An 18,514-nucleotide genomic window follows, 5' to 3' on the forward strand; every position below is an offset into this window, starting at 1 on the left:
CTATCAGGTCTCCCCTCAACCTCCATCAATTCAGTGAGAACAAACCAAGTTTCATCATAGCTATTGCCCTCCATACCAGGCAACATTCTGGTAAATCTTTTCTGTACCCTCTCCAAAGCCTCCACATCCTTCTGGTAGTGTGGTGACCAGAATTGAACACTATATTCCAAGTGCAGTCTAACTAACATTCTAAAAAGCTGCAACATGACTTGCCAATTTTTAAATTCAATGCCCCGGCCGATGAAGGCAAGCATGCTGTATGCCTCCTTGACTACCTTCTCCACCTGCGTTGCCACTTTTCAGTGACCTGTGTACACCCCTTTGTCCATCAATACTCCTAAGGGTTCTGCCATTAACTGTATATTTCTTGATTGCATTAGACCTTGTATAATCTTACACAATCTCATATTATACAATTTTATTGTCAGGATCCCAGAGCATAAGATTTACACAGAGCTCCAGTGGAGATAGGGAAGAAATTCAGTGTTCTTCAATTTGGGGATCAGGAAGAGATGAATTGAAGTTCAGAGCAAGATGATGATGCTAGGACTCGAGTGGAGACAAATTAATGCAGAAGTTTCTTTTTCACAAGATGTGAATCGCGCTGGCTTCGCCAGCAAATGTAAATGTGAGATCATTCATTTTGGTAGGAATAACAGTAAAATAGACTACTATTTAAATGGTAAAAAGTTGCTGTATTTGGCTGTGCAGAGGGACCTGGGTGTCCTTGTGGAAGAATCCCAAGGAGTTGGTTTGCAGTAATTAAGAAGACAAATGAAATTTTGTCCTTTATTGCTAGAGGGATGGAGTTTCAAAACTGTTGTATAAGGTGCTGGTGAGGCCACACCTGGGGTACTGTGTACAGTTTTGGTCTCCTTACTTGAGAAAGGATATACTGGCACTGGAGAGGGTGCAGAGGAGATTCACTAGGTTGATTCTGGAGTTGAGAGGGTTGGCTTATGAGGACAGACTTGAGTAGACTGGGGCTATACTCATTGGAATTCAGGAGAATGAGGGAGAACCTTATAAAGACATATAAGATTATGAGGGAATAGATAAGTAGAACAGGGAAGTTGTTTCCACTGGCAGGTGAAACTAGAACTAAGGGGCACTGCCTCAAAATAAGGGGAAGCAGATTTAGGACTGAGTTGAGGAGGAACTTCACACACAAAGGGTTGTGAATCTGTGGAATTCCCTGCCCAGTTGAGGCTACCTCATTGAAAACTTTCAAGACAAGGATAGATAAATTTTTGAGCAGTAGCAGAATTAATGGATATGATGAGCGGGCAGGTAAGTAGAGCTGAGTCCACAAAAAGATCAGCCATGATCTTACTGAATGGTGCAGCAGGCTCGAGGGGCCAGATGGCCTACTCCTGCTCCTAGTTCTTATGTTCTTATACAGTACCCCTGACAAGGACTCTGGAGTGCAATGGTACTGATGGGCAGTCTGTGATGAGTAACCGGGTATAAGGACGCATGGGTTAACCAGTTCTTGGCTTTTTGCATCACGTTAAGTAACCTCACCCCAGTTCTTTGCCATATTCCCTCTGAGGGCTGACAGTTTGTTTACTACTGCCCCCCTACTCCCACTCTGAGTAAATCCCATCCCCCTCACCCCACAGAGGTTATAAAGTGAGCTCATACTCATCACATTGTTAATGAAAGCAGCAGAGAAGACTCGGTCGAGTATCGCTCCCGGGAAGTGTCCAAGTTGGAACATGGACATGAAGATATTGACTGTGGCTAGGGGTGAGTTCATGGCTTTAATCTCCAGCACCGACTCCAGCTTTTCAAAGAACTTGGCTTCATTGGAAGGTTTGTAGTTCATGCGACTGAACGGGAAGACGAGCTTCTGAATTACCTGTAATACAATAAAACTTAGTCAAACACTGTCTAACATGTTCCAAACTTGCCATACCCAAAAGCAATGGCCATCAATGGCCCACTGCTAGGAGCAGTATGTTACTTCACCATACAGATTCGAGGTCCCAGATCAATGCCCAGATCAGGCTCTTAACTTATAAATTCACACTCAATCCCTGCAAACATTCGCACCCTCCCACATAACCCCGGGGAACCACTGTAAACATTCTCCCACTGTCTGGGACGCACTCTCGGGAACTCTCCATTGTATTTATTGATTCCTGGAATCCCTCTGTAAATATTTTCATTTTCCCAGGGACCCCTGTAAATATCCAGAGTATAGATATCCACAAATTCCAAGGGGCCATCTGTAAATATTCCCACCCAGAGACCCCTGTAACTACTAACTCTCCTGGCAATTTAGAACATAGAACACTACAGCACAAACAGGCCCTTCGGCCCACGAATTGCGCCGATCACATCAACACCTACCAATCTTTAGGCCTATCTATAACCCCCAATCCCATTAAACCCCATATACTCATCCAGAAGTCTTTTAAAAGACCCCAGCGAGTTCGCCTCCACCACCACTGACGGCAGCCGATTCCATTCACTCACCACCCTCTGAGTGAAAAACTTACCCCTAACATCACTTCTGTACTTGCCTGCCCGCACCTTAAACCTGTGTCCTCTCGTAGCGACCATTTCAACCCGGGGAAATAGCCTCTGAAAATCCACCCTATCTATTCCTCTCAACATTTTATAAACCTCTATCAGGTCGCCTCTCAACCTTTGTCTCTCCAGGGAAAAGAGACCCAGCTCCCTCAACCTAACTTCATAAGGCATGCCTCCCAATCCAGGCAACATCCTTGTAAATCTCCTCTGTACCCTTTCAATAGCTTCTACGTCTTTCCTATAGTGAGGCGACCAGAACTGCGCACAGTACTCCAAATGAGGCCTGACAAGGGTCTTATAAAGTTGCAGCATTACCTCCCGCCTCCTAAACTCAATCCCTCGATTAATGAAGGCCAGTACACCATACACCTTCTTGACCACCTCTTCCACCTGCGAGGCCAATTTAAGAGTCCTGTGGACCCGGACCCCAAGATCCTTCTGCTCTTCAACACTACTAAGACTCCTGCCCTTGATAGTGTACTCGTTCATCCCGTTGGTTCTGCCAAAATGGACGACTACACATTTATCCGCGTTGAAGTCCATCTGCCACTTCTCCGCCCAGTCCTGCATCCTATTTATGTCCTGCTGCAACTTTTGACATCCCTCCAGACCATCCACAACACCACCGACCTTCGTGTCATCAGCGAACTTACTTACCCATCCCTCCACTTCCTCATCCAGGTCATTTATGAAAATGACAAACAGCAAGGGTCCTAGAACAGATCCTTGGGGCACTCCACTGGTGACTGACCTCCATTCAGAAAAAGACCCATCCACAACCACTCTCTGCCTTCTGCAGGCAAGCCAGTTCTGGATCCACAAGGCCAAAGGCCCTTGGATCCCATGCCCTCTCACCTTCTCAAGAAGTCTTGCATGGGGGACCTTATCAAATGCCTTGCTGAAGTCCATGTACACCACGTCCACGGCACTTCCTTCGTCAATGTGTTCAGTCACATTATCGAAGAACTCAACTAGGCTCGTAAGGCACGACCTGCCCTTGACAAATCCATGCTGACTATTCCTGATCATGTCAAACCTCTCCAAATGCTCGTAAATCTTGTCCCTCAGAAGCCTCTCCATCAGCTTACCAACCACTGAGGTCAGACTCACCGGTCGGTAATTTCCCGGGCTATCTCTGTTCCCTTTCTTGAAAATAGGGAATACATCCGCACTCCTCCAATCTTCCGGAACCTCTCCCGTCTCCATTGACGACGCAAAGATCATCGCCAGGGGCTCTGCAATCACTTCCCTCGCCTCCTACAGTATCCTGGGGTACATCCCATCTGGTCCCGGCGACTTATCTATCTTGATAGAATTCAAAAGTTCTAACACATCCTCCTCCTTAATATCCACAAACTCAATCTTTTCCATCTGCTGCAAATCCGTAGCAAAATCTCCCAGATCAGCTTCCACTGTGAATACTGAGGCAAAGTACTCATTAAGCACCTCTGCCATTTCTTCTGGTTCCACACAGACCTTTCCCCTTCACCTTTTATAGGGCCTGTCCTTTCTCTTCTCATCCTTTTACCTTTCACATATTTATAGAAGGCCTTGGGATTCTCCTTAATCTTACCCACCAAGGTCTTCTCATGACCCCTTCTGGCTCTCCTAATTTCCCTTTTAAGCTCCTTTCTACAGTCTTTATACTCAAGATCCTTAACCTCTCCTAGTTCCCTGAACCTTTTGTACACCTTCCTTTTCCTCCTGACTAGGTTCAACACAGCCTTCATGCACCACGGTTCCCGCGACCTACCAAAACCCCCTTGTCTCATCGGAACGTTGTCATGCATAGCTCCTGACAAACATTCTTTGAATATCCGCCACCTTCCTTCGGTACTTTTCCCTAAGAACGCCTCCTTCCAGTTTATTTGTCCAAGTAACTTCCTGACTTCTTCGTATCTCCCCTTACTCCAGACAAACACCTTCCTAGCCTGCCTGATCCTATCTCGTTCCAATGCAATTGTGAAGGAGATAGAATTATGGTCACCATTCCCAAGATGCTCTCCTACCGAGAGATCCGTCACCTGCCCTGGTTCATTCGCCAGTACCAGGTCAAGTACAGCCTCTCCCCTCGTAGGCTTATCCACGTACTGTGTCAGGAAACCTTCCTGAACACACCTAACAAACTCCTCCCCATCCAAACCCCTTACCCTAGGGATATTCCAGTCGATGTTTGGGAAATTGAAGTCTCCCATCACGACAACTCTGTTATTTCCTTTAGAAACAATTTCCTTTAGAAACCTCCGGTGTATACTTAGAGTCTTAGAAATCCCCTGCAGATATTCACAAGTTCTCCATCTGCAGATCCGTCTGTGGGAATCACCAGTCCTATCCCTGGGTCCTTCTGTGGGATCACCCTCCCTATAGCCAGATTGCTCCATGGATTCCACCTTGGGGTTTTTGATAAAAAAAAGGGGATTAAGGGTTATGGGGAGAGGGCGGGAATGTGGAACTGAGCCACGACAGATCAGCCATGATCTTATTGAATGGCGGGGCAGGCTCGAAGGGCCAGATGGCCTACTCCTGCTCCTATTTCTTATGTTCTTATGTTCCTGTGGCCAGATTGCTCTGTGGGAATTTCCTTCCCAAATCCCAGATTGCTCCATGGATTCACCCTCCCTATCTTCTGTTTGCTCCTTGGGATCATGAGCCCCATCTCCAGATCATCCCATGGGACCACCCTGGTCTTGTCCACGTCTGAATATCTTCCAACCTCCACGATGTCAGTGCTCCAATTCTGGCCTCTTGAGCATCTCTGATTTTAATTATTTCGCCACTGAAGCCAAAACCCTGAAAGCCTCTCTCCTGAAACCATTCCAACTTTCTCTCCTTCTTTAACATCATCCTTAAACCGTACCTTTTAGAGTCATACAGTCATAGAGGTTTACAGCATGGAAACAGGCCCTTCGGCCCAACTTGTCCGTGCCGCCTTTTTCTTAATACCTCTAAGCTAATCCCAATTGCCTGCATTTGGCCTATATTCTTCTATACCCATCGTACCCATGTAACTGTCCAAATGCTTTTTATAAGATAAAATTGTACCTGCCTCTACTACTACCTCTGGCAGCTTGCTCCAGACACTCACCACCCTCTGTGTGAAAAAAATTGTAAAAAGTCTGACAACACCAGGTTTTAGTCCAACCTATTTATTTGATAATATACTCACAAGCTTTCGGGGTTAGCCCCTTCGTCAGGTGAATGGAGAGTTCTGGCCTCAGACAGCATATAAAGCACAGACAGTTTAGAGATTACTGATTAGAATGCGAATCCTTACACCTAACCTGCTGTTCAAGACCTGAAGTGGCTGATAATGTGAGTGGAAGGAGCACTGATCACAGTTTAAAGAGATGTGTATTGTCTCCAGACAGTACAGTAAGTGAGGTTTTGCAAACCCAGGCAAGTCACGGGGGTTACAGGTAGTGCGACATGAACCCAAGATCCCTGTTGAGACCGTTCATTCATCCGTTGTCGTAGATGAAAGTCGCTCGACAATCACCAGGCAAGACTTCCCTTCCTGTTGGCGAACACTTCAGTGGTCACGGGCATTCAGCCTCTGACCTTCGGGTAAGCATTCTCCAAGGCGGCCTTCACGACACACGACAGCGCAGAGTCGCTGAACAGAGACTGATAGCCAAGTTCCGCACACATGAGGATGGACTCAACAGGGATCTTGGGTTCATGTTGCACTACCTGTAACCCCCGTGACTTGCCTGGGTTTGCAAAACCTCACTTACTGTACTGTCTGGAGACAATACACATCTCTTTAAACTGTGATCAGTGCTCCTTCCACTCACATTATCAGCCACTTCAGGTCTTGAACAGCAGGTTAGGTGTAAGGATTCGCATTCTAATCAGTAATCTCTAAACTGTCTGTGCTTTATATGCTCTGTCTGAGGCCAGAACTCTCCATTCACCTGACGAAGGGACTAACCCCGAAAGCCTGTGAGTATGTTATCAAATAAATAGGTTGGACTAAAACCTGGTGTTGTCAGACTTTTTACTGTGTTTACGCCAGTCCAACGCCGGCATACCCACATCATGAAAAAAATTGCCCCTCTGGACAATTTTGTATGTCTCCCCTCTCACCTTAAACCTATGCCCTCTAGTTTTAGACTCCCCTACCTTTGGGAAAAGTTATTGACTATCTAGCTGATCTGTGCCCCTCATTATTTTATAGACCTCTATAAGATCACCCCTCAGCCTCCTACGCTCCAGAGCAAAAAGTCCCAGTCTATTCAGCCTCTCCTTATAACTCAATCCATCAAGTCCTGGTAGCATTCTAGTAAAACTTTTTTGCACTCTTTCTAGTTTAATAATATCCTTTGTATAATAGGGTGACCAATGTCTTGTACAACTTTAACAAGACGTCTTAATTCCTGTATTCAATGTTCTGACTGATGAAACCAAGCATGCCGAATGCCTTCTTCACCACTCTGTCCACCTGTGACTCCACTTTCAAGGGCTATGAACATGTACCCCTGGACCTCTTTGTTCTGTAACATTCCCAAACGCCCTACTGAGTAAGTCCTGTCCTGTTCAATCTACCAAAATGCATCACCTCACATTTGTCTAAATTAAACTCCATCAGCTATTCGTCAGCCCACTGGCCCAATTGATCAAGATCCCGTTGCAACTGGAGATAACTTTCTTCACTGTCCACTATGCCACCAATCTTGGTGTCATCTGCAAACTCACAAACGATGCCCCCTACATTCTCACCCAAATCATTAATATAAATGACAAATAACAATGGACCCAGCACTGATCCCGGAGGCACTTCATTGGTCACAGGCTTCCAGTTTGAAAAATAACTCTCTACAACCACCTCTGGCTTCTGTCAAGAAGCCAATTTTGTATCCATTTAGATACCTGACCCTGGATCCCGTGAGATTTAACTTCATGCAACAACCTACCATGCAGAACCTTGTCAAAGGCCTTACTAAAGTCCATGCAGACAACATCAACTGCACTGCCCTCATTTATTTTCTTGGTTACCCCTTCAAAAAACTCAATTAAATTTGTGAGACATGGTTTTCCACTCACAAAGCCATGCTGACTGTCCCTAGTCAGTCCTTGCGTCTCTAAATGCCTGTAGATCCTGTCTCACAAAATACCTTCCAACAATTAATTTACCACAGATGTGAGGCTCACTGGCCTGTAGTTCCCAGGCTTTTCCCTGCAGCCCTTTTTAAACAAAGGCACAACATTTGCCACTCTCCAATCTTTAGGCACCTCACCCGTGATTATCGAACAAGCTTTAGGCATCTGAACATCACCTTCTGCAAACTGGTGTCAAACTTTGCATAATAACATTTGTGTGAAGTGCATGGGACATTTTATGTTAAAGTTGCTAGATAAAACTAAGTTGTTTCATTTTCCTCCAATCACCTCAATCAATACTGACCACAACCCTCACTAAGTGGTGAAGCACCGGAGGATTATATCAGAGAAGCTGTAAGTAATTACCTTACTGTCCAGGTATTCACCCTTTTTGATGAGAAATTCTGCAATTGTGTCCAGAAGCTTCGTCTCACGCAGTCGATGGCGAGCGATATACTTTGCAATGAGTGCCATGGTATAGGGGGTGATGCTGTCCACTTTCTTCGGAAGTTCCTCTAAAGTAGAAAGAAATATCCTCACAAAAGAGGTTGTGAATCCTTCTTAACGCAATGGCTTGGTGTGACCCAGAGCAACTTCAGGCAATGGGATAACCAGGCTCCTATTCCTGATCTCAGGCTGTGACTTGTGCTGAGGTCATGACCATTTAGATCAGATAAAGACACAACCTTGCTGAGCTGCAAAGCCCTTTTGAGCTGACTGGCCTTTAGATGCCCTCTGTCTCAGGTCATACAAATACAGGTCAAGCACAGCTTCTTCCCTGCTGCCATCAGACTTCTGAATGGACCTACTTTATGTTAAGTTGATCTTTCTCTACACACTATGACTGTAACACTACATTCTGCATCCTTTCTTTCTCCCCTATGTACTCTATGAATGGTATGTTTTGTCTATATCGCGTGCAAGAAACAATACTTTTCACTGTATCCCAATACACATGACAATAATAGATCAAATTAAATATGTATTGAGGTAGCGGAAGCAATCAGTAATAGTACAACTAAAGCCCCAACATAGAGTTGGAAAGGCAGGAGGGCATGATCGATTTGTTACTGTTGTGTGTTGCGGTTCAAGTGTAAAAATAAAATCAGCTTATCAGGAAGGGTTAGAGATAAGCAGATACAGTGATGAGGACCTAGAATGGACACAGGGTTGGGGGTTCACTCTAAGAGACAGTTTGGGTGCTGTCATGGATCAGGCATGAAGACGGTATAAAGCTATATTATAGTGCAGGGAAGATCACAGAGGTGAAGGTGTGTTGCAGTGCAACACTGGCTTAATAGATTTCCATTCTTACTGATTATGACAGAGTGCTGAGCGAAAGGCTGTCAGCCTCCTACCTGCCAAGCTGCTGATGAATTTTTCCTGCCTGTTCTCATAGAAGAGTTGAGAACTGAAGATCAGCTCCAGTGATTTATTGCTGGTCTCCCGGGAACAGATGGCCAACATCTCATCCAGCAGGGTCAGCTCATGGTCCCTCACGTTGGTAACGTGGCCCAGAGTGTGCTTGACTAATCGCAGAATCTTCCGGTTGTTGAGAAGCTGATCACTGCTGTAACTATCAGATTGCAGCTCCTGGGCTTTCAGTTTGTAGTAGGACAGCAAGAGGAAAAGTGTCTGAGGGTGACGCTCCTTCTCAATGTTCTTTTCGAGGCCAGTGAGACAGCTTTCAACCAATGGGTGCTCGGTGGATGGATGTAGTTTCATGATGCTGCTGAAAACCATGGAGATATCTTTCTGATTGAACTGTGAGAGGCGGATCCGTGATTCCTCCTCCAGCACCTGAACAATCTTGGAATCGCTTGGAAGACCTGGCAGCCCAAAGAGAAGAAAAACTTGACTGCCACAGAACAATGATCAAAAACAAATTATTCTCTGACTACTTAAAGGCTGTAAAGTGATGATAAAGTGAAGGCATGTTGTCTCACAACAAGGGAACACAGATAATGGGCCTCACGATTCTACAAGTCATGCCTGGATAAAGGATGGTCTTAGTGTGAGGCTGGAAGTTTGAAGTTTCATCCAAACCCCCCCGAACTCTCTCCTTGTTGACCAACAAGGGGCATACACGCAGTGGGTCGTGCGAGGGCTGCTCTTGGATGTTGCTTCAAGAGTTGCCTCGTACTTCACGTCGTTAGTGTACGCTTAAACTGGACCATCTGACGAGCAACATGACAGCTCAGTGACTATCACTGTTTGCTGTACAGATACATGGATTTGGGCCGATGTCTGTGGGAGTTTGCACATTCTCCCCATGATTGCGTGGGTTTTCTCTGAGTGCTCCAGTTTCCTCCCACATCCCATTTGGGAGGAAACCACCATTTGGTGACAAAAACGGTTGACGATGGGAGAGCCGCTGATGTCATCTATATGGATTTCAGTAAGGCGTTTGACAAAGTCCCTCATGGTAGGCTGGTAGAAAAGGTTAAGATGCATGGGATACAAGGGCAGGTAGCTAGGTGGATTGAGAACTGGCTGGGTAATAGGAGACAGAGGGTAGTTGTTGAGGGGACCTTGTCGGGCTGGAGGCCAGTGACCAGTGGTGTGCCGCAGGGCTCAGTACTGGGACCTCTCCTCTTTGTAGTATACATAAATGACTTGGAAGAGAGCGTACGTGGTGTGATCAGCAAGTTTGCGGATGACACCAAGATGGCAGGATTGGCGGATACTGAGGTGGAATGTCAGGTGATACAGCAGGATATAGATAGGTTGATACATTGGGCAGATAGAATTTAATCCTGACAAATGCGAGGTGATGCATTTTGGAAGGAATAATGCAGAGAGGAGCCACGTGATAAAAGGTAGACCGATTAGGACTATAGAAAAGGGGTATAGCAAAGGGTCGAAAACTTTGCTGGGTGTATTCTACAGGCCGCCCAATAGTGACAGGGAAGTTGAAGTGCAGATAGGGAAACAGATTCTGGAGAGATGTATTAATAACAGAGTTGTCGTGATGGGAGACTTCAATTTCCCAAACATCGACTGGAATATCCCTAGGGTAAGGGGTTTGGATGGGGAGGAGTTTGTTAGGTGTGTTCAGGAAGGTTTCCTGACACAGTATGTGGATAAGCCTACGAGGGGAGAGGCTGTACTTGACCTGGTACTGGCGAATGAACCAGGGCAGGTGATGGTAGGAGAGCATCTTGGGAATGGTGACCATAACTCTATCTCCTTCACAATTGCATTGGAACAAGATAGGATCAGGCAGGCTAGGAAGGTGTTTGTCTGGAGTAAGGGGAGATACGAAGAAGTCAGGAAGTTACTTGGACAAATAAACTGAAAGGAGGTGTTCTTAGGGAAAAGTACCGAAGGAAGGTGGCGGATATTCAAAGAATGTTTGTCTGGAGCTCTGCATGACAACGTTCCGATGAGACAAGGAGGTTTTGGTAGGTCGCGGGAACCGTGGTGCACGAAGGCTGTGTTGAACCTAGTCAGGAGGAAAAGGAAGGTGTACAAAAGGTTCAGGGAACTAGGAGAGGTTAAGGATCTTGAGGAGTATAAAGACTGTAGAAAGGAGCTTAAAAGGGAAATTAGGAGAGCCAGAAGGGGTCATGAGAAGACCTTGGTGGGTAAGATTAAGGAGAATCCCAAGGCCTTCTATAAATATGTGAAAGGTAAAAGGATGAGAAGAGAAGGGATAGGCCCTATAAAAGGTGAAGGGGGAAAGGTCTGTGTGGAACCAGAAGAAATGGCAGAGGTGCTTAATGAGTACTTTGCCTCAGTATTCACAGTGGAAGCTGATCTGGGAGATTTTGCTATGGATTTGCAGCAGATGGAAAAGATTGAGTATGTGGATATTAAGGAGGAGGATGTGTTAGAACTTTTGAATTCTATCAAGATAGATAAGTCACCAGGACCAGATGGGATGTACCCCAGGATACTGTGGGAGGCGAGGGAAGTGATTGCAGAGCCCCTGGCGATGATCTTTGCGTCGTCAATGGAGACGGGAGAGGTTCCGGAAGATTGGAGGAGTGCGGATGTATTCCCTATTTTCAAGAAAGGGAACAGAGATAGCCCGGGAAATTACCGACCGGTGAGTCTGACCTCAGTGGTTGGTAAGCTGATGGAGAGGCTTCTGAGGGACAAGATTTACGAGCATTTGGAGAGGTTTGACATGATCAGGAATAGTCAGCATGGATTTGTCAAGGGCAGGTCGTGCCTTACGAGCCTCGTTGAGTTCTTCGATAATGTGACTGAACACATTGACGAAGGAAGTGCCGTGGACGTGGTGTACATGGACTTCAGCAAGGCGTTTGATAAGGTCCCCCATGCAAGACTTCTTGAGAAGGTGAGAGGGCATGGGATCCAAGGGCCTTTGGCCTTGTGGATCCAGAACTGGCTTGCCTGCAGAAGGCAGAGAGTGGTTGTGGATGGGTCTTTTTCTGAATGGAGGTCAGTCACCAGTGGAGTGCCCCAGGGATCTGTTCTAGGACCCTTGCTGTTTGTCATTTTCATAAATGACCTGGATGAGGAAGTGGAGGGATGGGTAAGTAAGTTCACTGATGACACGAAGGTCGGTGGTGTTGTGGATGGTCTGGAAGGATGTCAAGAGTTGCAGCAGGACATAAATAGGATGCAGGACTGGGCGGAGAAGTGGCAGATGGACTTCAACGCGGATAAATGCGTAGTCGTCCATTTTGGCAGAACCAACGGGATGAACGAGTACACTATCAAGGGCAAGAGCCTTAGTAGTGTTGAAGAGCAGAAGGATCTTGGGGTCCAGGTCCACAGGACTCTTAAATTGGCCTCGCAGGTGGAAGAGGTGGTCAAGAAGGCGTATGGTGTACTGGCCTTCATTAATCGAGGGATTGAGTTTAGGAGTCGGGAGGTAATGCTGCAACTTTATAAGACCCTTGTCAGGCCTCATTTGGAGTACTGTGCGCAGTTCTGGTCGCCTCACTATAGGAAAGACGTAGAAGCTATTGAAAGGGTACAGAGGAGATTTACAAGGACGTTGCGTGGACTGGGAGGCATGCCTTATGAAGTTAGGTTGAGGGAGCTGGGACTCTTTTCCCTGGAGAGACGAAGGTTGAGAGGTGACCTGATAGAAGTTTATAAAATGTTGAGAGGAATAGATAGGGTGGATTCTCAGAGGCTATTTCCCCGGGTTGAAATGGTCGCTACGAGAGGACACAGATTTAAGGTGCGGGGAGGCAAGTACAGAAGTGATGTTAGGGGTAAGTTTTTCACTCAGAGGGTGGTGACTGAATGGAATCGGCTGCCGTCAGTGGTGGTGGAGGCGAACTCGCTGGGGTGTTTTAAAAGACTTCTGGATGAGTATATGGGGTTTAATGGGATTGGGGGTTATAGATAGGTCTATAGATTGGTAGGTGTTGATGTGTTCGGCACAACTCGCGGGCCGAAGGGCCTGTTTGTGCTGTAGTGTTCTACGTTCTATAGAAATACAGAGGGACCTGGGAGTGCAGGTTCACAAGTCTATGAAGGTTGCGACACAAGTGGAGAAGGTTGTGAGGAAAGCTTATGGAATGCTAGCCTTTATAGGAAGGGGTATAGAGTATAGGAGCTGCCGTCTAATGCTTCAGTTGTACAGAACGTTGGTTAGACCGCATTTGGAGTACTGCATCCAGTTCTGGTCACCTTACTACCGGAAGGACGTGAAGACTCTGGAGGGTGCAGAGGAGGTTTACCAGGATGTTGCCTGGCATGGAAGGACTGAGTTATGAGGAAAGGTTGGAGAAACTGGGACTTTTCTCCTTGGAAAGACGGAGATTAAGGGGAGACATGATAGAGGTATATAAGATACTGAAGGGGATAGATAGAGTCAATAGTGATAGGCTGCTCCCTAGATTGGGTACAATTACGAGAGGTCATGATCTAAGGGTGAGGGGGGAGAAGTATAATTTGGATGTGAGAGGAAGGTTCTTCACGCAGAGGGTCGTGGGGGTACGGAACGCGCTACTGAGTAGGGTGGTGGAGGCAGGCATGTTGGACTTGTTTAAGGTTTACTTAGATAGACACATGAGCGAAACAAGGATGGAGGGTTATAGTAGGGGGTATTAAATAGGGTCAGAGCCTCGGGAGACACCGGAAATGCAGACTTATATGTTACCGTTTTTGTCTTTTTATTCCACAGGTGGAGGTCCACCTTGTTGTCAAACAAGGGGCATGCACACGGTGGGTCGTGCGTGGGCTGCTCTTGGAGGTTCCGGGAGTAGCATAGTACTTCGTGTTGGTGTGTGTGCTTGATCCTGGACCGGTAGACGGGCGCCGCAACAGCTCAGTGACTAGCACTGCTAGCTGTGCAGATACGTGGATTTGGACCTGTCTGTGGGAGTTTGCGCATTCTCCCTGTGGTTGCATGGGTTTCCTCCGGGCGCTCCGGTTTCCTCCCACACCCCAAAGATGTGCTCTTAGGCTGATTGGTATACCAAATTGACACTATTCTCCCCTGAATCTGGCTAAGTTAGGGGTTCCACTCGCATACACGCAGGGCAGGGTAGGTGTAGGAGGATGCGGCGGCGTGGGCTCGTTGGGCCGAAGGGCCTGTTTCCCGTGCTGGGTTGTTCTTTGTTCTTTGTTATCCCAAAAACATGCTCTTAGGCTGTTTGGTGTAACAAATTGTCCCTAAATTAGTCTTCCCTCAATCTTCCCCAATAGGTGTAGACAAAGGTCACGGGTAGAGGCGGTCACTCAATGTTAAAATGGCGGCACAGGCTCGTTGGACCGAAGGGCCTGCTTCCCGTGCTGTGTTGTTCTTTGTTTTTTATAAATATGGCCCAATACCCATCTCACTCAATCTGTTCTCACTTCAATGCTACACATATGCTACTGTTTGCAATTTCACTGAAGTTCTTTCAGGATGCAACAAACAGAGTGAAGAAAGGGGAATCAGTGGTTGTAGTGCGTTTGATTCCTCAAAAGGCATATCAATATACAAACCAGAAGCAAGAGTAGGCTATGGGGCCCCACTCTGCCATTCAACAAGATCATGGCTGATCAACTGTAACCTCCTCTAAATTCCTATCTACCCTTGATAACCTTTCACTCCCTTGCTCATCAAGAATCTATTAACCTCTGCTGTAAAAACACTCTGCTTCCAATGCTTTCTGAGGGAGATTTCCAAAGACTCACCACTCATTGTGAGAAAATAATTCTCATCTGTCTTAAACAAGCGACCCCTTATTTTAAACAGTGACCCGAGTTCTACGTTCTCCCACAAGAGGAAGCATCCTCTCCAAATGCCCCTTGTTTAGATCCCTCAGAATCTTATATATTTCAATCAAGTCACCTCCTACTCTTCTAAACTGTAATTTTCTCAATCCACCTAGCTACCTGCCCTTGTATCCCATGCACCTTAACCTTTTCTACCAGCCTACCATGAGGGACTTTGTCAAGCGCCTTACTGAAATCCATATAGATGACTTCACTCCTACACCCCCTATACTCTTCAAGTTATTTCTGACTACAAAGAGATCTTGATCAATTGGGCCAGTGGGCTGACGAATGGCAGATGGCATTTACTTTAGACAAATGCGAGGTGATGCATTTTGGTAGATTGAACAAGGGCAGGACTTAGTTAATGGTAGGGTGTTGGGAAGAGTTACAGGACAAAGAGATCTAGGGGTACATGTTCATAGCTCCTTGAAAGTGGAGTCACAAGTGGACAGAGTAGTGAAGAAGGCATTCGACATGCTTGATTTTATCAGTCAGAGCACTGAATACAAGAATTGGTTGTTAAATACAGGAATTGTTGAAGCTGTACAAGACACTGGCATACTGTCTGCAATTCTGGTCACTCTATCATAGAAAGGATGTTATTAAACTACAAAGAGTGCAGAAAAGGTTTACTAGGATGCTACTGGAACTTTATGGTTTGAATTATAAGGAGAGGATGGATAGACTGGGACTTCTTTCTCTGAAGGGTAGGAGGCTGTGGGGTGATCTTACAGAGGTCTATAAAAAAAAAGAGGGGCACAGAGAGCTAGATAGTCAATATATTTTCCCAAAGGTAGGGGAGTCTAAGACTAGAAGCCTTAGGTTTAAGGTGAGAGGGGAGAGATACAAAAGTGTCCAGAGGGGCAATTTGTTCACACAGAGGGTGGTGAGTGTCTGGAATAAACTGCCAGAGGTGGCATGGATGTTAGGGAACTTTTTCAAAAAACTCAATCAAATTTGAGAGACATGATTTTCCACTCAGAAAACCATGCTGATTGTCCCTAATCAGCCCTTGTATCTTTAAATGCCCGTAGATCCTGTCTTTCAAAATACCTTCTGACAACTTCCCCACTACAGATGTTAGGCTTACTGATAGTTCCCAGGCTTTTCCCTGCAGCTCTTCTTAAACAAAGGCACAACATTTGTCACTCTCCAATCTTGAGGCACCTCACCTGTGACTATCGATGATTCTCTGCTCAGGGACCCACAATTTCCTTCCTAGTCTCCCATTATGTCCTGGGATACACTTCATCAGGTCCCGGGGATTTATCCACCTTGATGCACTTTAAGGCTTCCAGCACCACCTCCTCTGTAATATGTACACTCCTCAATACGTCACTATTTATTTCCCCAAGTTCCCTAACATCCATGCTTTTCTCAACAATAAACACTGATGAGAAATAGTCATTTAGGATCTTACCCATCTCTTGTGGATCAGCACATAGGTGACCCTTGTTGATCCTTAAGAGGCCCCATTCTCTCCCTTGTTACTCTTTTGCCCTTTATGTATTTGTAGAAGCTCTTTGGATTCTCCTTTGCTTTGTCTGCCAAAACAATCTCGTGTCCCCTTTTTGCCCTCCTGATTTCCCTCTTAACTTCACTCCTACACCCCCTATACTCTTCAAGGAATTCACTTGATCCCAGCTGCCTGTGCATGTCATGTGCCTCTTTCTTCTTCTTGACCAGGGCCTCAATATCCTGAGTCATCCAGCGTTCCTAACCTCCGCCAGCCTTGCCCTTCACTCTAAGAGGAATGTATTTATCCTGAACCCTGGTTAACACACTTTTGAAAGCGTGCCACTTACCAGGCATCCCTTTGCTTTCCCACAGACTCCCCCAATTAATTTTTGAAAGTTCCTGCCTGATTCCATCAAAATTGGCCTTGCCCCAATTTAGAATTTTAACTTTTGGGACAGACCTATCATTCTCCATAGCTATCTTAAAACCAATAGAATTATGGTCACTGGTCCCAAAGCGATCCCTCACTAACACTTCTGTCACCTGCCCTACCTTATTTCCCAAGAGGAAGTCAAGTTTTGCCCCCTCTCTAGTCGGGCCATCCACATACTGAATGAGAAATTCTTCCTGAATACACTCAACAAATTTCTCTCCATCCAACCCTCTAATACTATGGCTGTCCCAGTCAACGTTGGGAAAGTTAAAATCTACTATTACCACTCTATTTTTCTTGGAGCTATCTGTAATCTCCTTACATATTTGCTCCTCTATGTAACTTTGTGTTAGTCTTTGCAGTGGAAGACACAAATAGCATTCCAAAAATACTGAAAATCAAGGGGCAAAGGCATGGGGGTTGAGGGGAAGGAAATAAATATAACTATCACTGGAGAAGTAGTATTAGGGAAACTAACGGGACTAAATGCCAATGTGTCCCCTAGAGGGTTGCATCCTCGAATGTTAAAGAAAGTAGCTAGGGAGATAGTGAATGCACTGGTAGTAATCTTCCAATAATCTTTAAATTCTGGAAAAGTCCCAGAGGATTGGGAAACTGCCAATGCAGTAACTTATTCAAAGAGAGAGACAAAAACAGGTAAACATAAGCTAGTTAGCTTAACATCTGTCACTGGGAAAATGTTCGAGTCCATTATAGAGGATGTAATAGCAGGGCATTTACAAATATAGAGTATAATCAAATAGATTCAGCATGGCCTCATGAAGGGGAAATCACGCCTGACGAATTTATTAGAATTCTTTAAGGTGTTTTGGTCTCTATATAAGGAACAGTACAGCAAAGGTTCACTGGACTGACTCCTGAAATGAAATGTTTGTCCTATGATAAGACACTGAGTAAACTGGTCCGATACTCTTTGAAATTGAGAAGGAGAGATGATTGCATTGAAATATTTCAGATTCTGAAGGGGTTTAGCAAGGTGGACACAGAGATAGTTTCCCCTACCATGTTTAATCTAAAACATGGGGCACAGTCTCAGGACAGAGCCAATTATTTTGAACCAAGCTGTGGAGCAATTACTGAAAGGCTTATGAATCTTTGGAATTCTCTACCCCAGAGGGTTGTGGGTGCTCCAAGATTAATGAGATGGACAGATTTTGGTCTTCATGGGAATCAAGGGATATGGGGAGCAGACAGGAAAAGGGAATTGAGGCAAAGATCAGGCATGATCGTATTGAATGGTGGAGTAGGCTCGAGGGACCATATGGTCTATTCCAGCTCCTACTGCCATCCTCTTATGCTCTTATAGCAGAGGAGGCCACTCTCATTGTTTCTGTATCAACTTTGTACCACGTCATTCCTTGCACTCTCCCAGATACCTAGATAACAAGGACACTTATGTCAGACTCTTATTTATTGACTACAGCTCAGCCTATTCTCATGAAACTCATCTCCACACTCTGTGGCCTGAGCCTCGGCTCCACCCTCTGCGACCAGTCCTAGACTCCCTAACCCACAGACCACAATCAGTAAGGTTAGGAAACAACACCTCCTCCACGATCATCCTCAACACTGGTGCCCCACAATGCTGTGTTCTCAGCCCCCTACTATACTCCTTACACACCTATAACTGTGCAGCCAAATTCCCCTCCAATTTGATTTTCAAGCTTGCTGACACCACCATAGAAGATCAGATCTCAATCAATAACGAGACAGAGCAAAGGAATAAGATAGAGAATGTTGTGAACTGGTGCTGCAATAATAATCTCTCCC

General features: G+C 45.7%; 1 protein-coding gene across 1 annotated transcript in view; it reads right to left on the reverse strand.

Annotated features, from left to right (window-relative positions):
- Positions 1–18,514, reverse strand: part of fastk (Fas-activated serine/threonine kinase) — a 62,627-nt gene that overhangs the window by 30,336 nt on the left and 13,777 nt on the right. Inside the window, exons 3-5 of the mRNA XM_080194793.1 lie at positions 8,997–9,467; positions 8,005–8,153; positions 1,645–1,861 (exon numbers count right to left, since the gene is read on the reverse strand). Of these exons, the coding sequence (XP_080050919.1) occupies positions 1,645–1,861; positions 8,005–8,153; positions 8,997–9,467 (837 nt within the window). The remainder of the gene's footprint in view (positions 1–1,644; positions 1,862–8,004; positions 8,154–8,996; positions 9,468–18,514) is intronic.

This window comes from Carcharhinus amblyrhynchos, chromosome 8, assembly GCF_965287045.1.
Source record: "Carcharhinus amblyrhynchos chromosome 8, sCarAmb.v2.hapA, whole genome shotgun sequence".
NCBI classification, from domain to species: Eukaryota; Metazoa; Chordata; class Chondrichthyes; order Carcharhiniformes; family Carcharhinidae; genus Carcharhinus; species Carcharhinus amblyrhynchos.